General features: G+C 37.9%; 1 protein-coding gene across 2 annotated transcripts in view; it reads right to left on the reverse strand.

Annotated features, from left to right (window-relative positions):
• Positions 1-23,700, reverse strand: part of DCP1B (decapping mRNA 1B) — a 38,138-nt gene extending 14,438 nt beyond the window's left edge. Inside the window, exons 1-4 of one of the 2 annotated variants that reach the window (XM_079303761.1) lie at positions 23,414-23,700; positions 22,474-22,514; positions 20,239-20,366; positions 1,677-1,743 (exon numbers count right to left, since the gene is read on the reverse strand). In XM_079303761.1, coding sequence (XP_079159887.1) covers positions 1,677-1,743; positions 20,239-20,366; positions 22,474-22,514; positions 23,414-23,548 — 371 coding nt within the window. In that variant the 5' untranslated portion in view covers positions 23,549-23,700. Of the gene's footprint in view, positions 1-1,676; positions 1,744-20,238; positions 20,367-22,473; positions 22,515-22,933; positions 23,132-23,413 lie in introns of those variants that run through there. The other variant, XM_079303762.1, reaches the window with a different exon arrangement.
• Between the last annotated feature and the right edge of the window lie 220 nt (positions 23,701-23,920).

Here is a 23,920-nt window from a genome sequence, read left to right on the forward strand (position 1 = left end):
CTAAAATGTGCAGTAAAAAAAATCACTGTTAAAAGATCTCTATAAAATCATAGTTTGACATGAGATTGATTAATTTCTTCCGATCTTGAACACACTAGACCATAGAATAAAATTTCCATAACTGAGTCACAATTTCTATACCCAGAAGAAGCAGGGAATTTATAGTGTTATTCAGTTGTTCTGCTGGTGGAGGATGGCAAACACACACAAATCAGGCATTAAGTACTAGCAAATGACCAATTTCCTGCCCCAGCTGTTTTATTATTATTGTAGAATGCTGAGAATTAAAACACACAGCCAATTGGCTGAGCAACAGGGTATTTTTTTATCTATATGAAATACTGCTATTATAACCACTACACATGGTTTACATTTGCATGAATCCTCTGAAAACTAGGTTTTATTGTAGTAAATTACCAGTTTGAGAGCACCTAATCACCACCAACTGAAACTGGAGCTAGTTAACTAAAATGAGCTGTCAAAAACCTGGGTTTCCTAGGGTTCATTTTTATTTCTGTAAATTCATCCCCATCAATTATTTCTTGGGTCACAGCTGACTCATTTTAGAGCTGTAGGATATACAGTGAAACCAACAAACCCCACTGAACAAAACCTCACCACTGCCACAGTCTGTTTCACACTTTTTTGCCACTGCAGAATGAAAAGCAGCAGGTAATACTGAAAAAAAAGAATATATGGAGGAAAGATGACTACCTTCCCATCCAGTATTTTATCACAAATCTTATCTGGTGTGTCTAACCTCATATACCACAGGCAGCTGGAATAGTCAATGACTGCCTGTTCCTACCCAGCCCCTTTACTACATCCTTCACATTGCAGCACTAAAAAATGTAGATTGCATGTTAATAAAATCTGTGTGACTTCAGCTCCTTCCTTCTCCAAGCAAACATGAAAACCTGCATGACACAGTTCTGAGAAAATGGGCCCTGTAAATAGTGCAGAAGAATGAGCTCCATCCATCCTGGACACGAGAAGAAGAGAGTGATACTGAAAAAAAATACCCATATGACATTCTTAGGTGAAACTACAGCTGAGAACACAGTTCTGTGTGAAATCTTCACCTCTGGCTGGACTGTAAAATTAAAGTTTAACATGTATAAAAACATATTTTTATGTGCACAAAAGCAATGACTTTAAAGCTAATTGAAGTCTTGCTTTCAATGCCAAAAACAAAGTGAATTTTGTATATATTGCTAAGAAATGAGGAAGCAGAAATTCAGCCATGATGTACAAACAGGACAAAACCCACAGAAATTGTATTAGTAGAGTATGACCTAATGATATCCTGCACTTATTTTGATAGAAGAAGAAAAAAAACAGGTAACAATATTAAAAAATAAGATCTCCTCAAATTGAAAAATATATTAAACCCCCAAAGAATACAATTCTTCAAAACAGATCTCTGAGTCATTAGGAAATAAATCATATCAACTGGTCCACTCTGATGTAGCTGGAGAGCTGCACTATAAATTAGGAAAAATTACTGCAATACAGTGACTTATTTATGAAATGCAGCCATGACACTTGCAACAAAGTTTATAAATACAAGTTTTAACTAAAAAGGTATGATAATCCTAAAAACATAAAATGTGCATTGTATGTACACAAAGACAGACATAAAAAAACCACAGAAGTCTTGTTTACCCATTACTTACTTTTTCATGAGCTCTGCAATTCTTTGGCATTCTTCCTTATCATAAAACCAAATCCCATATATGGACACTGTAAATGCACACCAAACACAAACTATGAACATCTTATCAAATAGCAATTCTACCTGGTTGATATTGAAATGTGACCTGTAAATGAATTTCAGAATTTATTTCCGTTTTATGTTTTCCCCATACAGAAACAAAATGTCACCTCAGATCCTATAAAATCAAAAACTATCAAAGGCACATCTCTAAGCACGTAAATGACAAGCTCTTAAATATTCAGTTAAGGCAAAGATATTTGATCCTTTTCTTCAGAACACTAAACCAGAGGGGTTTTTCTTTAAAATCTTTTTCTCTGTCCTTTATTTTGGTTGTCATACCCATTTGACTCCACTGCCAGCACACTGCAGGGAACATTGCACGCAGATGGAAGTAGAAAAATCTGTTTAGTTTTCAAACAATGTTCAGATCTATCTTATAGAATATCAAAGTTGGTGGAGTAGGATGAACATACCTCTGCCTCCCTGTAGATTTGCTGTAATTCTGCCCATTTTTCAACAGGAGATCCTGTTCATTCCTCTTCCTTCCCTCCCTACAATTCTCTTAACCTTACCAAGAATTGGCAGTTCCTACCACGTCTTCAAACACAGTGGTGGCTACATTTCATTTGAAAATGGCTTTCATTTGAAATGGATTGAGCACCTGTTCAAAAACCATTGCAACACTGACCCACATGATGTAATATTTCCTAAAATTAGGAGTGTCCAAAAGCAGTAACTCCTTCAATTCCATAGAGCCAAACCTGTGGCATATGAAGTGTACCTTGGCTTTGTTAATGTTTGAAAAGAAAATGAATGTACAGCTGCTTGCAAGACACAAGTATAATATTTTCTCCATCCCCCTCCCCAAATTTAAAGCTGTGTGTTGTCTTCTATAGACCTAAAAATGGTCCCAACTGTTTAATACACAGCACATTGGCAAAAAGTCTAAAATATCCCACAAACCAGACATCCTGTAAACATACAAAAATTAGCTTTTAAAATATGTACTGTCCTTTTTATGATTATTGAACAGTGTGATGATTTATATCACTCACCTACAAAAGGCAGGTAATATAATATGCACCATTTCTAAAAATGTGCAACATAAGAGCTGAACTGTACAAGTAATCACAATTTTTTAACATAAATATTAAAGTATGCATTTAAAATATGCATTGATATTCTAGCATATTCCAATGGGTATTGAATAATAAATTGAGGACCTGTAGAAAAGTGTGTGAACAACTCAAAGTTCCAGAACACCAACCTGTTATGCAAAATTCCACATCTTTCTGATGAAACACATTTGAAAACTTGTCCAAATCACAAGTAACTCCATATTCTTCAATGCAACAGCACAGCAAGCAGACTGAGAATCCCAGACACACCAAATTAATTTCAATCAAGATTTTTATTTTTTGATATAAGAATCTCCAATGGAGAAGAGTATTGATGAACTTCTGGCCATCTGCTCCATCTCCTTCAATTTTTTTTATGTCTACCACAGCTGGTGGCACTATCAATTATGCAACACAGGTTGGACAGCTTCACCTTTGCCCAGTGGAACAGACATGTCACAGACTATTTATGAATATCTAATAAATCTGAAAGCTGACAGTGCCTTGGAAATGCCAAACTGCTTCTGGCCATTAGAAGCTGAAAGACTCAAACTGACTTGCTTCTGCTGTTGATTTATCTCAACTCAGTGAGAAACACAAGTGATAATCAGAATAAATGACCATCTCAGATTTTACAGAACTATAACTAATATTTTGAAATACAATTGCAACAAACCTATTTGAGTCACAGAATGAGGATACTGGGTCTTTGCCACCAAACCACACCACCACCCAACAATACAGCCCATCTTCCCTCCAGTTCTAAGTCAGGACACTGAAGATCCAGAGACCTTTAGCCCAGAGTTTAGCTCAACTTCAAATCGACCCACATTTACTTCTGTGCCTTGGTTAAATGGCATTTTCAACCCAAATTAGGAAGCACAGCTGAAAGCAAGCAAAGACCAAAACCCAACATCCTCTGAGCTTAGAGCTCACCCAGTCAGTGGTGAAATCTTTCAGAAATGTGCAGTGCCACTGCTCTTCCTTCACTGCTCTCCCCTGTCCAGAATAGATAAACACTTGAAATACACTGAGAAGGAATCCCTGAGCTTGTGGCAGGACAAGCATGTGAGAATGAGGGACCAGTGAGAACACAGCAACTTGTGGATATCTGAGTGATGTAGAGTGACCATGGCATAAATTCATGCTATAATCTGTATTTAAAAGAAAAAAAGTGTAAATAGCAGTAGTAAGAATGAGTGTTAATGTCCTCCATCTTGATTAATGATGAAGAAAAAATAAAAAAAAATTATGTGTGTGGCAACACAAAATCCCACAATCAGAATGAGAAACTAAGCTGATAGCAACCTGTAACTGTCAGGGAACTTGGCACACTCACAGACACACAATACAATTTCACTGCAAGCTTTCTACCAGCATGAAAACACAGCCTATTTTATCAGGATTAAACATAAACAGATTACTTTTATCTGCCTTCCCACTCTGTCAGACTGTTTGAAAAAACAGAATTCCAGATCTAAGTATCATTTGTAGAGTGGTAATTTCATGTTCATGTTAAAAATGAATCATGAAACATCAGAGACACAAAGCAAATTTTTTACTGCCACACGGAATAGAAAATATTAAGGCATTTTTAGGCCCTGCTTCAATCATAAAATTATGTAAGAAAGGATTATTGTAAAAAACAGAAAAAAATAAAATCCAAGTCAAGTAATGAATTGATGACATTAAAATAAAAAAAGTACCAAAATTGCAATGCTGTTAACAAGATTACACAGAACTATGTCAGAATACAGCTATGAAATCAAGAAGAACCAATTAACATTGAATGGGAAGTTAAAGAAGTTACTTAAATAAACTGACCAAAATTATTAGTTATTAAGGGTATCAGTCTTCAGAATTTTTAGATTTTCTAAATGGCAGGCTGCTCATAAATCAAAACTGAAAAATTTGACCAAAATCTGTGAAGCTCCTTTAATAGCTCAGTGTTTGAATTTCAGGAAGGACACTATTTAAGTTTTAAATCACGACTTCAGACCCAATTGGAAAAAGCTTCCGCCTTACAATTTTCATTTTTTGGCTACGGATTTCTCCTGTCCTCACAAACACTAGAACACTTGATACTATTTATAAGCAGAAGCTGACAGCTGCTATCTCCCAGAATTATAGATAACAATTTCTAACCTCTCAATATTTGAAACATTCATTTAGTTATTATGATAATACAGAACTCCTTATCAACTTCAATCATTCGTGTTAAGTATTCTATTAAAAAGAAAGGCATTGTCTAGGGTTTTGGGGTTTTTTTCCCCCCTTAATTATTCCAGCAATTGGATTTTTGCCTTCTGGATAGACATTTCCATTATCAAACCTATTGTTTCAGTGTACCTGTAACACCTGATCTTTAAGGTATTCCTCCACAAACTGCATAAAGTCTTTAAGCTTGGTAAAAGTGGGTACAGAAATAACTACTGACTAGAGATTCTCTTGTACCTAGGAACTGATTTATACTTGCTGGTATTAAAAAAAAATAAATACATTTTTAAAAAATCTTAATTTTTTTGTATATTATTCTTGGTTTTGTGCTTCTTGAGGTATTTTGCTCTATGTATAGTCTAGACTCTTGCTCCTGAATATGTAAATCCATATTTGGCTCTATTAAAAGAAGTTTCTGTATTCCTGTCTTGCAAGGCAGGCAGACACCTTTACATTGCTATGTTTAGGACTGCAACAAGAGAAAAAGATAAAAAAACCTGCAGCACAGACAGCTGCACACTATCCTGGAAAGCTGAATTCCATCCCAGAGATGTTATGCAACGACACACAAGCTGTGAAATGTCATCTGAAGTGGCTGCACTGGCTGTGTGGGCTTCATTTCTCAGTGGCTGAGTCGAGATCCTAGACCTGCCTGCACAAACACCAAACATCCCAATCCAAGTCTGTAAGAAGTGTTTTTGAACATATGAATAATAAATACACTGGAAAAATCTGGGTGGAGTAATTCAAGTCAGACACTCCATATTTAATTGGTCTATAATTGTAACTACCTGCCCGAAGATCTCAGTCTGTGAAACAGGATTTAATTGGTCTATAATTGTAACTACCTGCCCTAAGATCTCAGTTTGTGAAACAGGATTTAATTGGTCTATAATTGTAACTACCTGCCCTAAGATCTCAGTCTGTGCAACAGGAAGAACAATACTTCTAATCAGAGCAAAGGGAAACAGTTCCCTTTGTTCATGAGTTATTATAGTGATGCTTACTGGAGAAAACAACAAGAAAACCCAATAATTCTGACTCTAGTGCAGAACTCTAGCAGCACATAACAAAGCAAGTGACCTATGCATGAGTAATGAGGAAAAAACCAGAATACTGAGTAGCCTCAGTGTGTGTGAACACAACTCCAACTGTTTGATAACTGAAACAAAGTCCATATTGCAAAAGAAGTCAACCACATAATATAAAGTTCCATAAACAGAGACATTGCACAACCAGCCTTAACTTTGGTATTTCCTAGTTAGGAGTAAAGTTCTTTTAGCTCTAAACAGGCTTTAAGTTCTTTCAAATACAAAATTTTGCTCTTTAGATACTTAAACCCAAAACACAAGAAAAAAAAAATTCAATTGTATCTTATACCATATTGACAGAAATGTGGCTCATCAACACAACTGGAATTTTTAGGTCTCTTACTTGTCAACATTGTGTAAAGCTGCACAATACAAAATTGTGCAAAATGTTTTAGGCAAAAGTATTTGCTTCTAAATAATGGAAATTGCTCTCTGGCTATATTCTGGTATTTCTGGAAATTTTTAAAGAGAAGTTGAAATTTTAATGATTTGTCAGGCATAAAAATATCAATAAATTGAAGCAAGGTAAGAATTTTTCCAACAACAAAATGTGTATTTTTATTATGAGCTTAACCTTAATACCTAAAAAGCTCTGAAAACTCTACCTGTTAAATTATCAGACAATTGTTCTTTTATTTAAAGGTTGATAAACTCCTGATCCACTTATTTTGAGAACTGTTAACAAAGGGAAAAGGAAGGCTTTTACTTCCATTATCTCAAACATTTAAAATATTATGTCTGAACAAGCAGATTACCAAAAAAACCCCCAAACAAAACAAAACAACAACAAAAAACTGCAACAACAACAACAAAAAAATCTCAACCAAACTAGTTGTTAAAGGAAAAAGAATCCTACTCAGAGAGACATCAATGCAAAGCAATGATTACACATGGCTGTTTTTCAGTTCAGCTGAGGAGGGAACTGTTTAAGCAACTTCATTTAAAAAACCAAACAAAACAACACAAAATATACAATAACAAAACCCCCAACAAAATGAAAAAGCCCCTCCAGACCCCTTCCCCCAAAAGCAAATGGTTTGAGAGTGGGCAATGATTGGCAACATTACTCAAGTCAAGAATAAGTTTCTCACCACCATCTGTTTAGTTGTGCTTGGAACTGTGCCTTAAAAATCAAGACAAAATTTTTGTTAATAGAATGGACCCTGAAATATTCCTACCATAATCTATCAGTTGTGAAAGTTGGGGGACCAATTTGCAGACTTCCAGACAGAGCCAGCAAATATTTCTGGTTTCATGAGGCAAAAAAAAGGGAGAGCACAGACATGGTGGATGGTTTAATAAATCACATTTGTGACTCTACTGTGAGAGACTGACTTCAGGCAGATTTTTAATCCAAATTTATCAGAAACTTTTATGAAGAAAAAAAATCAACTGTGTAGCAGTCCAACAAATTAAGGTCGATGGAAAGCCCCTAGATGGCCTCAAAGCTGAAGTTCTGTTAGTACTGCAGGAAAATGTAAAGCCCATTGATCCACTTATTTCCATAAAGCTCAGCAGATACAAGAGTCCATCAGCAGGTTCTTTACTTTTTTTGGAAAAGAGCCCAAATGCAAACTGTATTTGCAAGATTTCCCTTAAATATGCCTTCTGTTGATGCTACAAGAAATTTTTAGTCATGACACAGGAATAGCATCTATGTTATGATCCATCTGGCTTAGAGGATTTATTTTTTTTCCCCCCACACCACTGGTTTTCCAGTCACACCTCCTGCCATGGCATCATCAGTTCCAAAAAATTTTTAAATCATGATGGTGCATGACACTGAAATCAGCAGGAAGGCTGTAGATGCCAGGCTATCAATTTCTTAAATAACATGTTGCTCTTAATGAATACTTTTCCTTATAAATAGGCTCTCTTAAATAACAAATGGTTCCTGTTACTATTTCACAATAGACTTCCAAAATGTCCTCGTCAGACCAGAGCTCCATAAGCTAAAAACTACATCCAAATATGCTCAGTCAACACAAGCAGGATTCCTGTGAAATAAAATCCATCAGAGAAAGGCTTACTGGAAAACAAATGCAACTCCTCAACACCTGAAATGATTTTTTTTTTAATTTTTATTTTTTTTTTAAGCTTACTTGTGCTCTATATTCTCTGCTAACTTTCTAAAGCAAGCAATAGAACATGTTGAAATGAAGCCAGGACCTGATCTACAGAAATCACCTGAGCAAAACACAATGCCTTACATAAATCTAGGCTAAATACAAATCCATACCTACCATCAGCAGAAAAGCTTAAACTAACAGAAGACTGTCACAAGTGGAAGATATTAAACTAGAAATTTCTTGATTCTGTGCACTTGACTCCTACCTAATAACAAAAGTATTATTAAGAAGCTTTATTAAGAAGGGGACAACACAGCTTTTCCAACCTGGAGACAACAAAAAAAATGGCTTTTATTGGAAAGAATAGAAAGGAGGGCTACCTTTAGTGTCTCAATTTCCAGCCTTTTTCCTTCCACTATGTTAAGGAAAGCAGCAGCTTCCATGTGTTTCTTGTGGAGTATCTGGGCTTCCAGCCCCATGGGGAAAAGCTGCTCTGCTGTCTGTGACACACACAGCTGGTAGAGGACTCACCAGGCTTCTCACATCGAGGTTTTCATTTATAATTTAGTCCAATCTAAGAATATGTTCTCAATTATTTTTAAAGTGCATCTCTGAGGTACCTGCCAAAGGTACACCTCTAATTCCACAGCTATAGTTAAGTTCAAGGTCAAATTGTTTTCCAAACTCTGACAATGCCATTTTCCTGTACATTAGGAGAGAGGGGGGAAAAAAGAAAAGACTATTTTAACCTCAAATAGGTGTTCAATAGCATGTCATTTTTTCCTGAAACCTGAATTTTTACTATAATCAGTATGATGAGCTGTCACTCCAAATGGTTTAACTCCCACAAAACAATGAACAGCTTCAGAAAGGGCTTCATGAGGAAAATAAGCAACCTTAACTATAGATGACGTTTCTAATTCTGACTGTTGTGATCTCATCTCTTACTTCTCCACTGCATACCTTCAGATCCTAAGTAATGGAAATACATTTGCAGATCTGGACTAAGTTCTTAGCTTGCAACAATAAAAAGTCTGAGTTAGTTGTATATCCTTGTTCTTGTAACAAACATGTAAGAAATGCCCTAAGATCAAGAGATCTTAAACTCCCCATTTTTGTGTTTTTCCATTTGTATACTCTATATACAACATCATTTGGGATAGTCAGTTGTTTCATTTTTCCTACACCATCTCTAATTCTAAAATGGTTAGAAAAAGAATTTTAGAAATCCACATAGAAATAGGCAAAAGTCAACTGCTCCTCCTGAGATCTCATTTAGTTGATATTTACAGCAAATCTTATGCATTCCATTTTATTGCTTTGCCACAGCCTGTTAACAGGTTATACTCCACACATTAAAGACTTCTCCACTCATCTGTAGCCATTCCTTCTCTTGCACTCAGCTGTTACACTGCCTTCAGTAACATCTGCTTGTCTGTAGAGCTGCAGACAGAAACTTTGCAGTACAATTTTTAGCAATATAATAAGATTTCACAGGCACAGAAACTACTTCCACTGTTCTCACAGAATGACAGGCAAACTGTAATAGGTTTACTCCAGTTGTGGGTAGATTCACACTGTGTTCACAAGCTAAATTCCACTCTGAATCCTTCATCATTGACATATGGTCACTGAATTTTTACATGCTTGAATGGTGAAGGATGATTAAAGTATTAAAATAAATGCTTCACCTGCATTTTTCTTGTGAAATCGCAATTTAGCAATTTCTTTAATGAAGATACAAATACCACCCCTTTGAAGTACTTTGTTGCATTTTTCCTTTGATTACTGTAATTCTATTTTAATATATCTGTATAGATTTTAAATCTTATTTTAAAAATTGAAGTTAGCATTTAGATTCTTCAGAAGTTTACTGACTTTTCTATAGTCTTGCACACAAGACATTCTGTGTGCAAGAATACAGAACATTCTGTGTATGTGTACAAAGAGAGAACCAAAGCACCCCTGAGATCAAGTTGGTCACCAAGAAAATGTAATTTAAGTAGTAAACAGTTTCTTATTCAACCTGTAATTCAACAGAAGAAAAAACCCTCACATTCATCAAATTCATTTTATTTTACCAGCTAGATATTTCACAATAGCAGCACTGGGAGGTACCCTGCAACTCTGAATCCCTGATTATAGACTAGAGATATAATCCTATTTAAATAAAAATTCGGGATTTTTGCATTGGACTATTTTCACTGCGGCAACTGAATTGTTTCTACACAAAGTAAAATTGCATATTTCATTTTGCTTCAGAAATCAGCAGTGTTTTACTAGCTTATACATAATACTTTAAGAATAAAACTTATTAGCAATCATCATCTGCTTCCTCAGTCTCTCCCCTCCTTCAGCTTTTAACTCTCAGTGAAAATTTGAACATCTACTTTGCCTTCTGTTAAAGAGTGTTAGAGAGAGAAATATTCATATGAGAGAAACCAGAATAAAAACAACAGGTGACAATAAACAGAAGGCAGCAAAGCCCTGCAGGAAGACATATCATACTCACAAAAAAAAAGCCCCAAAACAACAAAAAACCCCCAATGTTATTTCTCTCATTTTGAGAGATGCCTGTATAGGGGACTTAGCACTGTATGTTGTTTAGGAAAAGATATTGAAATTTACAGAAAGGCAGTTTGTTTGACAGAGACAGAAGAATTGGTACAGCTCAAACAGAAAGTTCATAGGCTGTCTGAGACAATGGGCAGCAGGAGACAATTCACAGAAAGAATCTTCTTAGTCCCTTTATTACTGACTTCTGACCTGAAGCTTGTGTCTTACATTACTTACTTTTTTTCCCCCCACTGGCTACAGAAACTCTCTGGTTGGTTTTAAGCATGTACATAATACATCTGTTATGCAAAGGGATTATTAAAACAGGCTCCAAAAGTGCTAGGCATACGTACGTCCAAAATAATGAAGTCAGCAGGAAAAACCCACCGGGATGTTTTCTGAAATTGATTTAAAACAATGCATTATGATATGAAGACTTTACATTTTACGTAAGGAGGCTCTGTTGCAAACCTCACAACTGGGCTGCAGCTACAACCATTAAAGCAGAGCAGGCAGCAGGCATGAAGCCCAGTGCTGTTAATGGTTTGGATGCCAGTTAAGACAAAAAAGCAGCACTGCCTTTGCAGCCTGAGTGGAATTCCACTGGAGCACTTGCACCGTGTTTCTGTATATAACACATTCCTTGTCCTTTAAAGGGTATGCTATCTTACACTTGGGAAGGGTTTCTTTCCTCTTCCCTCCTGTAATTGAAAAGTATTCTTTACTGCCGATTTAAGGCTTGTTTTGACAAAGAGAACACTGATGAGGCACTCAAGAGCTTGTATTAAATCAAAGTTAGACAGAAGTGAGCAGCTTGTATATGTGTCGTGGGATACACTTGCTCACATATTTATCTTCCATGTTTTGAGAGAAGGTTACAAATATTTTTATATATATACACACACATATAAAAGAGTGTGAGTAAGCAAGCTCACATTCCAAAAGAAGTTTTCTGGCTATGTCAGGAGTGCAGTCCACCCTCTGCTAAGCAAACCTATTTTTTTCAAGCACAAGAGGATATTATCAGAGGAGCCCGTGTCGATATACAGAAACCAGAGATCGTCATGGCTCGCTGAGGTGATGAGCTGACGGGTGGATGGCGCCCATTATCTTCACTCCTCAACCCAAGTTTTCCTGAAAAACGGACAGGGGGAGGAGAAGGCTCCAACTGAGCATAAGGCACAGAGGACAAGCAAAGGATTAGGAGTGAACAGCAAGAAAAGGAAGGAGAATGCAAAAGATGCTGAAAACGTTTCAAAGAGCTAGAAAATAGTTCCTAGATTAGAAGATCCAGTTGTCAGCAATTTAAAACAATATTCAGGTTTTTAACTTCCCTACAAGGCTATTACATAACCCTGAAGCAAGGAAATTAACCAAAAGGAATGTGCCTTTACTATCTATAGAAAATACACTTAGCTTCAGCTGCTTCAACGCTCCTTGGAATTTTAAAATGTTTCAAGCCTTGGTTCGGCAAGCTTATCACCCCCTGCCCAGCCACCAGCCGGGGGAACCCGACGCCAAGTACAAGGGGAAGCTGGTGCATGAAACTCAGCTGAACTGCTTCTACATCAAACCTGGAGGTAAGACAGCATCACCCACTCGTGTGCACAGAAACTCTACTGGGAGCTGCTGTTAGTGTTGCCTTCCTGTTTAAATAGAGCTAGCTGTGTAATGTAGGAGACTACCCTAATAGCTCACAGCGGTATTTGGTGATAATGTACTGGGAAGCCCTGAATGTGTGATCACACCAACACAGAATTTAAATAATTCTGGTATTTCTCAAATCTGGGGAGTTAAGTAGATGGACAGCTTCTCTTGGTTATATATTGTATTTTGAGCATCTAATGAACATTGCTTTCCTGCTTCCACTGTGACATCATTAAAAAAAAAAGAATGCAAGTATAAGGAAAAAGAAAGAAACGGGTTTTTTATTGTAGACAAAGAGGCTGAGAAGTTTAAAATACACAAAAGCAGAAAATACTAAATACATGTGTGCGTATGTGAAGGGATTAAGCTGCAAAGGCGGTCACACAAGGGATTTGTGAAAAGCAGCCAGCTCTGGAATATCCTTGTTTGCAGGAGAAAGATGTAGGCACTCATGTACATATCTCTCCTGCTCCTGAAACACCTACCATTTTATTCTGTTCAAAGAGGGATGTGTGAAGCACAGGATATACAGGTAGTCACGTGAAAATAACCCCTCTGAAAAAAATTCATTATCTGCTGCAAGCCCAGCTCTTGAGCATTACTGCATCATATGCCTATCTTATCTTAAAAGGACGTCAGGAATGCCCAGCACTGGCACTACACTCTCCACAGTAAACCTCCAGACAAGCTAATTTGTTGCTTATATGCTGACATCCATAAATGGGAAACAAAGACTGTGTCTAGCAGATATATGCAGCATTACTCTCCTGCCATCCCATATAGAAACTCAGCCCCAGAGGTGGGATGTTTGATACATGGTTCTAAACTCTATTCCATACCCTTTTCCTATTGATTTGTTTGCTCAAGCTGAGATACAGCTGCACCATGCACAAAATAATTACCAGCCATCCAAAAACTACACAGCTTTTTTGTCTTAGCCCCTTAGCCTGTTTCTTCTCACATGGCATACTCTGACTTCCAGATTGGGCTAAAACTGAAAACCTACATTAGGATTACTGCACTTCTTTTCCTTACTTTTTTTTTAAGCACCTTCAACACAAAACAGAAAAACATCATTAGAGCAAAAAGATGGCTGCAGTCATCACAGTTACAGCTGCAAAAAGCCACTTGACAAACAAAAACCATTCTAAACTGTTTCTTTGCTAGGTCAAAGGCTTCCACAATCGGCTCCAAATCCTCAGGGGAGGAAGGGTAAGGAAGAAACAACTAAAAAACCCTTTTTAGAAAATCTAAAGAGAAATATCTGTGCTGAGTTGGGTGGCATGACAAGGGACGTGGTGTTACGCATCAAAAATGAAAATTTAAGGCCTTCTGAAGTGGTGTCTACAAATTCCACTGAAAAACATAAATTGTATTGAGTTTAAAGGAAAATATGAGTAATAAGGCAGCACTGGAACAACAAAATTTAGAAATACTTACTAGTACAAACAATTTTGCTTTAAAATCAATAAACAAGAAGAAATTTTGTAGTTCCTCCTCCTTTTTTTAACTTGAACTGTTAAAACTTAAATCATGGAACATTTACTCTCCACAATACACAGAAAAAACCCCCCAAACATCCTAAAGTTGAATTAACTAATAGCTGCTACTCCTAGAGTCACAGTAATAATTTAGTTTGGTTGGGGGCTCTGCAGTTCACTTAGTCCAGCCTCCTGCTCAGAACAGTGGCAGCTTCAGTGAGAGACACTTGGGGAAAGAAGAAATCATGATCAACTACAATTTTCCATTAAAAAAAATATTTATGGGACTTTTTCAGTTAATTTCCTTTTAATTCATTTCCCTGTTCCCATCCCTAGGTCAAAAATCTACTCCTTCCATGGATTTAAGCAGAGTTTAGTCACAGGTTTCAAACCCTGTAGTTTGTGCACCTGGAATAGGCAGGCCAAATAACCTGACTGCAAAACCATAATTCCTGGTGTTAAAATCCACTTTCCTTGAGCCAACACTGCTGCATGTCCATTTATCCCTGACTGCACTATTAACTTAGGCCATCAAGTTATAATAATAATATTTTTGTATCTCAGCAGGCGGACATTAAAGATTTTGAGATAGCCTTGAAAATGAAAATGAGACAGAAAGCAAGAAAATCTATTAGACAAATGCACCTATTTTATGGTTTTAGTGATAAAAATGTAAATTGGTATCTATACTATTTCCAAGGGGCAGTTTATTATTTTCCTTAACATTCTGAAGTAATTTGTACTATTTTCTAAGCATTAAATTAATGATTTTCTAAAATCATCAGTTAGTTGAAGTATAGACCAAAGAGGCAGGAACTATATGGGAAATGCAGTAGAAAATTAGTAATGCCTTTATCTGTACTTTTATAAACTGGTTTATGAGCAGGTAATTTCTGAGTGTAGGTACAAGGCAATAAACTGACTAAAGGCCACCTTGCATGAAAAAAAAACTATCATCACTATGAATACAAAAAATAAAAGGCAGTAAGAAACTTGCTTGCTTCTCTTAAGAAAATTTGCAGATGACAAACCATAAAACAATTAAGTTGGACAGAAACTTAGACAGGTTTCAAAAAAATGCAAGCAATATGAAAAAGCTCATGCTGCATCCTTCATTTCTACATTTGGAATTAACTCTTAAGAAAACAATTATTTTCAGCGTGTATGTTCCCTTTGGAAATTTAAAAAGGAAAATAATGCCTATGCTCAATACTTTCAGCAAAACTGTGGTTTCACTTTAAGATCAGGAACATCCAGGGAAGATAACCATGACCTCTGCTGTTGTTCTGTCTTGCTGGATACACAATGAATTTTTAAAATGCTGATCAAAGGAGAGAAACTGGAATGGAAAGGAGGAGAGATTTGTTTGTATCTCTGAGACAAAAAATGTCTCTAAAGACAGAACCTCAGGTAAACCACAATCATTTATATTCTGAACAAATGGCAGTAGTCAGTACAGGGACTTTATAAAAAATAGCTTTGCCCAAAACTGTTCAGCAGCAAACCAGGCTGAGAAGAATACATCCCTAAAAAGGGCAAGGCCCTTCTGCTGAAGTTACTTTGCATTTCTACAGTTTGAGTTTGCATTTTTGTTCCAAACTGAAAAACACTTGTCCAACAGTTTTAAACTACAGAAATACTTTCCTAAATAAAATATGCAAGTTGTAGCAAGCCAGAATAATAGTTCTACAAACAATCTTAAAAAAAACCTGGTTTTAAGTTATTCAGTTGTGACAAAAACTCTGCATTTTGTGTCATGATGCAGCAACAGAAAGCCATGTCATATTTCAGAATCAGTAGACCACTGATGTGGAGACATTTAGAGAAGAAACAATACAAACTGGACTAGGTTCAACACATTTACAGGTATTTGTTTCAAGATTCTGCAAGATGAATGAGCATTTGGGGAATAAACAATTGAAGACACATTTCAATTTTCTGCATTCATCTTGTTGGGGTTTTGATATTGGACCTGATACTGCATGTTGGCAGGAAGGAGGCTGAGAAATAAGTTTCTCCTTTCTAAACTGGTATTTTACCCAAACCAAAAACATCAAACAGAAACTCTAGTACAACATAAAGACAAAGGCTGGAATATCTATTTTGCCTGTCTCAATTGAGCAAGTAGCAGTTTATTGGTCAATATGCAGAAGGTCAAGTCTAAATACATATACAAGGAAATTTAATCACCAAATGCTGGTTTAATTCTCAAATTAAAAAAAAAAATCAGAAGAAAGAAGAGGTTTAAAGTACTGTATTATACAATAATGCAGTGTAGACTATGAACACATTTCAAGAGGAAAAAGACACTATGGTAGCCCAAAGAAGATTATTTTTCATTATATATTCTTTTTTACATATCACTCAGATTCTCTTCTTTTTGCCTCCTATCTTTTCTGCTCAGAAGTAAACTTATTTGATCTTCAAGCTAAGATGCTTTTTACAAAAGAAATGGTACTTGCAGGGTCAGTGCAGAGTGGGACACTTCTAAAAGATTTGTATTTTTAACAGGATGTGTTTCCTTAGAAGGGTGAACTAAAATGAGCCACAATAAGTGTCAAAAGAAGATGAGGTGTTCTATTTGAGAGGGCTCATGGATGCTGTAACACAATCTAAGAATGAGAAACAATAGCTTGAGAAAAATATACACTGGTACCTTTTCCTAAGCATTTTAATATCACTTGCCCTAAAGCATATATTTGGAAAAATTTTCATACATAATTATGAACTACAGGGGAAGGAAAAAAAAACCCCACAAACCACAGATAAAACCCACAAAATTTCTTTAGACACCTGGCAAACTTCCCTCTCCCTCCTATCCCATTTACCAGAAGTCTCTGCATTGTAGAAATCTGGGAAAATAATATAAAATGTCCAGGGTTCTGAGAGACATATGGTGGCAGGTTAAAGGGAAACACTGAAACAAGTGTGAGGTTATGTACAGACCACATGTGTCTGGACAGCCTTGCCAAAACCAGGCATGTCTGCTCTGCTTTTGTACCACTTGCTGAACCTCTGCAAAAGCCCAAATTCAGCAGACACATTTCACTAGCAAGTCTTTATTCCATTTCAGGCTTAGGAGATAACAGGAGCAAAGCCCTTGCTACAGTGTGGCACAGAAGTGAAAAGTAACTTCTATATCCAAATAGGTACAGAAACTGTCAGAGAATACTGGTTGATATGTCACACAATTTCTTTCTCTGCTCAATATAGCAGAAAAGCACCCAATTAACCTGTATCAGATCATTGTCACAATTAGCATACTATTTTAAGGTAGGATCTTGTGTTCTTGGCAGCTGAAATGCTCAAGGTGAAGACAGCTCTGAGATAACATTCCCAAATTCCCTATTTCCTACAAGCATCAAAAGCAGTTTTCAGTGATAAAATGGTAAATGAGTCAAATCAAGAAATAATTCCCTGACCCACCAGACAGACAAACACCTGGTACAGTAGAGAGTAGGGAACAGCTGTAATTATTATATAGCTGCTAAAGGGAGAAAATTAAGGTAATTTAATCAATAATTTACTGCTATGTATTTCTTGTGAACTCTGATATCAATCAGCAGCAAGGCTTAAGCAGCAGGCTCTGAACATGGGTTTTTCCCAATAACTATCACCAAAAGTGAGCTAAAAAAGTAATAATTGTGTAGTTAAGATTAGTCAAATACATAACGCATGAAATTTTTAACAAACTTTAAAATTGTTAGATCAGCTAAACAAAACCTGAACTACTGTCTTCCTCTCAGAAAATCTAAAATTGCAGTTAACTATAGAAGTTTAAAGGTGACAGTGAAAATTGCCTGTTTGATCCACAGACCTTCTGTCCTTGGTGGACAAAGATTTTTGCTGGTATTAAAAATTGATTTGAGCTTCCCTCCTGGCTTTGAAATGAATAACCCCAGCTCTACCCTAACAGATTTCCAAACAAAACTTTGCTGTTAAAGAGTGGACCAGTGCAAACATTAATTGGCATGGATCCCAAATCCAGCCTGAAAAGTCCTGGGATTAGACTCTGTCTCCAACATGGTGTTTAGACAATATTTCAATTTAAGATGACCAGGATCATATGAAACAATAAAAGAAATATGGGGGAAAAAAAAAGTAAAAAGATTAAATATACTTTTTTATTTTTAGCCTTTTAAAAATTTACATTTATTGTGTATAATTTTGGAAAATTTTTTTCTATTGTGATGATATATTAGCACAAAGCAAGCTTTCCAAAAGGTTAGCTATTACAGGACAAAATGTTGTTTGGCTTGTCCAGTACACAAGTACCACCTTTTGCTGCCAAAAAACCTCATTTTAGACTGTGTAATACAACCAGCCAAACATAGTCACTGTGCAAAATGAATTTTAAATACTGGAAAAAACAAAAAAATGGGCAGGGCCAGCAATTAGAAACACAGAGGAAATTGTTAGCTTTGTTAGATCTAAATAAGATCTAACATGTATGAAAAACAGCCTAAGAAGTCAAACAACATGTTAGCAAAAGATAATTTATTTCCAGATACTGTTAAGTATTACTGCCAAACTGTCCACTGTTCTGCCAAGTAAACAGCTATTACTGAGTACTCCTTGTTAGCATGTGAAAGTGGGAGATAAAAATAATATTACAACATAAGGGCCTAAACGCCCCAGTTTTGGATGAAAACTTCACTTAACAAGGAATAAACCTCAAGCCTTAGTTTTGCAAAAATCTATAAAGGCATGTAGTAGAATAAAGCACAATAGCAAGAAAATATTCATATAGAAAATTCAAGAGGATATTCAGAACTGTGTTTGGGTGAGACCTTTGTGAAAATCCATATTTATTGTTGAGGAGATCCCTTTATTTTCTGTTGCAAAGGCTTTGAAATACAAAAAAAAAAAAAGGAAGAAAGGGCAAGAGGTATCTGCAACTCAGTGAAAAAAAATCACCACATGAACTATTTGTAGGGACCAAAAGAAAAACCTGGAAAAGTCAATTAAGTTGGTAAAAACTGTCTTCCAATTATCTTAGTGAAGAAAGAGCTTATATCACCCAACTCCTGAGTTTTCTCTTAGTAAAAAAATAAACAAATTACAATTTATGTGCAATAATCAGACAAAAAAAATATTTTCTGTCACCACAGAATAATGACAACTTCTAATTACTCATTATACCATTTGTGTCAACAAAAATGAAAAATTAATAGATCAGGTTTCAAAAGGCAGACATTGGTATAAACATATGTAAATTCCTAATGAAGTTTCAAAATGAGATTAAACAAGATTACAGGTACACATGAAAAAGCCTTCAAAATCAGATGGAATAAGGTGTCACAGTACTTAAAATCCTAATGTTTGGCCCAGTCTAGGTTAGCCTGGAGATGTCTGCAACTCTTTTCAGTTTCCTTTTGAATTCTAGCAAGTAGTCTCAAAAATAGCAGCTTCATTTAGGCTATTTAGAATGCTTCTACCGCATAGTGTGTGTGAACAACAGGATTCCCTCTTGATATATTTCCCAACTCCAAATTAGTTTATGAAATAAGGTCTAAGCAGATTACCAAATCAGGCTGCTTTGCAAGTGCTTTTGCCTTAACTTCATCCAGAGGGAACACTTGAGCAGCAGAGTTCACATAAACCATTTCTGCAATCTGCTTTTATGCATAAAGGACAAAGCCCAGATCAGGTAGTACAGCTCTGCTTCCAAGCACAGCTACAAAATGGATTTACAGCTGCTCCCTGCACATTGTAACAGTCTGTGTGCAGGTCTGCATGCACAAATAAGCTTCCTCATGTCTTCCACTCATTTCTGAGCTTGCCTGACAGTTGCTAATTCTTGTGCAAAGATAATCATGCAATATCAACAGAAAGCCCAAAGTAATTACTTTGTCTTTCAGGGGGTTTAGGTTAGACTCAGCATTATGTTGTCAAGAGTTATGCCTAATAGTTGAGAAGCAACCTGCCTTCCAAGATGCTCTAAGAACAGTATTCTGGAACTGGAGCACAACACAGGGTTTGAATTGGTGACATTTGTATTAAGACTACAAATATTACACTGAGATTTCCCAGCAGTGACTGGGGTGTATTTAGAAAACACACACACACTTGGTGTCTCTCAAACCATTACATACAGGCAACCACAAACATTTACAATTTGCCAGTTAAATGAGGAGGTTACTCCTAAGCACATCCTAATACTTTAGTTAGTAGAGTGGCATTTTAGGGAACACTGAGCAATGCTTCTCTTTCAGCACATCAAAAAAGCAAAATGCATTCCTTCAATTTCACCCCTTCGATGCTGCAGTCCAAGCACTTGGACTACCTTAACAAGAACAGACTGAAGAGAATCTGACTCCAGCATTTATGTCACATACTTACATCTGGCATTTCTGTAGAGCAGAAAAGGGTCCTGGAGCTGGAAATCAAGGTCTTTAGTAATAGGTTCTGTTCGATTTTCCATGCTCAGTCTGTTCATAATTGTGAAACCATGCCTGGGAGAAGCTGATCTGAAAAGGAACAAGTTGAGGGAAAAGGAAATCACAACAGTTTCTTTCTTGTGTAGTGCTCCAAATTCATTACTTATTTATTTCTAAGAGATGCTACAAAAATCTAATTTTGTTGCCACAGAAATAACAATTGACTCTGGCAGTTTTGGTAATCCTTTTAATTATAGGAAAGCCCTATGTTATGTATGAGAAATAAACAGACCAACAGCATCATGTGATCCAATGCCTCCCAGTTCTCAGCACTCAGGTTAACAACTGCAGATACTAATAGTCATCAAATAGAGAATTTTGTAAAATATAAAAATCACTATGTGAGAAACTGAAAGGTTGGCCCAGAGCAGCTGTGAATCCTCCTGCACCCGTGAATGATCTCTGATAAATGATGAGCCTAAACCATGCTATGACTCTAAATCATTGTGCTCATTCATGGAGATTACACTTCAAGTCACTTAGATAAAACTTTTAAGCTTGTCATGATCCTAACAGGAAAACACTCCTTTCAATCTAGGTTTGGCAATAAAGGAAAAGATGATGGCTAAATATTTGGGAAAAGTGCCACCTCTGCTTAATTGCTGGTATATGGATTTCTCTATGAAACCAAAACATAGGAACCTGTATTACAGGATTAGAGTAAACAAAACAAAAACAAACAAACAAAAAAACCCAAAAAACCCAAACCAAAACAAAAGGGAAATCCTTGACAAGGATCCTTGTTTGCAAAGGTCAATATCCACTTAAAACAAACAAGGAATCCACTTCTACCAGTGTTCACCCAGTTGGAAGTTTGACTTTTTGACTCTTCCTTGAATTCACAAAGATGAGCTGGGCAGTGAATAAGTCAGCCCAAGTAAAATGCTAACATCATTTTACATTGTAATGAAAAGAAAGGCAGCACCAGTGGTCTCAAAATTGTGTGTTGGCAATGTCCTTTCCACAGGACTTCATAAATCTGTTTGAAGTTATCAAAAATTAAAGTTAAAACTGATGATAAGTACAATGCACAATGTTACAGTTCACAACCTGTTCCATACTGCTGCCTAAAGGGCAGCCAGGCAGCAACCTGTGCCCTAAATGGAAACTCCCTCAGACAACAAAAACAACAGTCAAAGATAACAGAAGGACCAGGTTTTGTGTTGTCAGCTCTTTGAGACCAACCTACCAGGAAATACTGCTTCTGTTTTGCAGCACCAAAGTCACCACATCCACCTAGTGCTAGCACAACAAAGAGCTGCTGCTGCTCCTGGTGGTAAATTGGCAGCATCTGATCTCCACTTACCTGAGAGCAGCTGAGAAAAATTACTGCTGACCATTGCCACCACTGCAAAAACTGAAATCAGCATTTCCACTTTCCACAAAGTTCACAGGCTCTTGGGCCTCTGTCACCTCACCCCCCTCTCTAAACCATCCCTTGCTTTCTCAGCTCTACTACCAGATTCTCTTTGATACAAAAGCTGAGAAAGTAACTTTCTGCTTTGTTGTTACACCTCAGCAGCTCCTGCAACACTTGCAGACTATGTAACTTTCAGATTCTGACAGCAGTCACAGAGAAATGCCGGGGCACCAACCTGGAAACCCGAGCACAGGGCAGGCTTTACAACAGAATAAACACATGCACTAGAAAAAATGGTGCAAAAAATTATGCTCTGAAAGCCACAACCAGAGTTGCTACTAAAAGAAAGTCTGAAACCATCCAAAATGTTGGATGAAATATGCATGAAAAATGAACAGACAAAAGTAGTAGGCAAGTTCTCTATGTAGGGGCCACAATATTTCAAAAGCTCTGCCATTCCCTTCCTTTAAGCAATTTCACTATTTATTTCACTCTTTTTTGTTCAGACACTTTTAAAATGCAATTCCTATTTAAACCAACACAAAAGATTCCTACAGTTTACCCATAATGGCATTTAAATCACATTTGGAAGTCTTATGAAAATACAAGGTTGCATCTTTCAGAGTGTTTTCTTCCCATATTTCTACTGTCAGTTTCAGTTTCTTTTTGCCCTTGAATGAAGGGGAGCATTTTATTTCATTCGGCCATGCTCCATCCCAGCCAGCTTTTCCATATCCACAGAGTTCACCTGTATATGTCAAAATGCAGTGTCCTCACCTTGTGTAAACAAACAATGTTCCCTCCACATCTGTCTTCTCCTAAAGAAAAGGAACATTAAGAAAGTTGAAAACAAGGCAGCATTTTGCTCACCATCAGTGAGCCCCCTTTTCTCTGTTTTACCAGTCACACCTCTCTCACCCAGGCCAGGAAAAAACAACTAAACCAAATTGTATGGGCTGGAGCTAGCACATCATGCAGCTGAGCCAGGGTTTGAGATAAGACATGAAAATGCTGCAGGCACACCACCATGACATTAAACATTGCACTGGGTTAATTCTAGGCTGGCTTAATTCAAGAGGCAAAGACAGGAGTTTTCAAAGGGCACCTACCCTCAGGGGAGAGAAATGGGGAAAATAACACAAAAGGCAGTCTGGGCAGGTTCTTCAAACACAGGTCCTGGGTCTCACTGCTAAAGCAAGCCAAGAACCACCTGCCAAGAGCCTGAATGTTCTAGTACCTAAAGTTACCCCAAGGTGATTACATTTGTACATCTTACAACAATGCTTTTAGCACTGGTAACCCCACCACTCTTTTGCACACATTTGGGTTCCATTGTAGGTGTCAGAAGGGCAGAGGAGTGCCTGAGGTCCTGAGCCCTGGGTTAAACCCCAGCCCTGAGTTCAACCCCATCCTTCCATGGCCTCAGGCTAAACCCCAGCCTACACTACCCCAAATTAAACCCCAGCCTCCATCACACGCGGCGGAACTCCTCCATCTTGCAGCCTTCCAAAGCTCCATTCCCGGTCCCCCGGGGCTCTTCAGCATGCCCGGGGCGGCTGCCCGGGACCCCCCGGGGCCATGGGCAGGGCAGGCGCCCGGCCCCGCCCGGCCCCTCCCGTCCCCACCCTCACACCTCGGCCTGCCGGGGGCGGGGCCTATCGGGGCGGGGGCTATCGGGGCGGGGCCTGGTGGGGGCGGGGCGGACGCGCTGACGTACCCACTGGCTGGCGCGGTGGCCGAAGGTGTAGAGCGCCACCTGGCTGGCCACGTCCACGATGCCGCTGATGTAGGGGTCGTGCTGCCGCAGCGCCGCCAGGCTGATGTCCAGCCCCCGGCCCAGCGCCGCCGCCATCTTGCGCCCGCCGCGCAGCCCCCGCCAATCCAGCGCCGAGCCGCGCCGCGCCGCGAGCAGCCGCCGCAATCGAGCGCCGAGCGCCCGCCGCTCGGGATAGCGGGCGGTGGCGAGGGGCGGGCCGGGAACAGGGCTGGGACAGCCGCAGAGAGAGACGCGGGAGTGCCCTGCTACACTCGGGGCGCCGCATCAATGCAAAAAGGCTAAAATTGTTTTAACCGTATGAAGTGATCTCAGAACACGACCGAGGATTTCAACTTTCGGTATTCCAGGGCAAAGCTATTGAGAGCCTTAATAAATGTGAGCTGAAAAGACCGCACATTCAAATTTAATGAAACACACCATCCCACACACGACACGGTGAGCCGGGCA

This window comes from Erithacus rubecula (genome assembly GCF_903797595.1).
Source record: "Erithacus rubecula genome assembly, chromosome: 4".
Lineage (NCBI taxonomy): Eukaryota > Metazoa > Chordata > Aves > Passeriformes > Muscicapidae > Erithacus > Erithacus rubecula.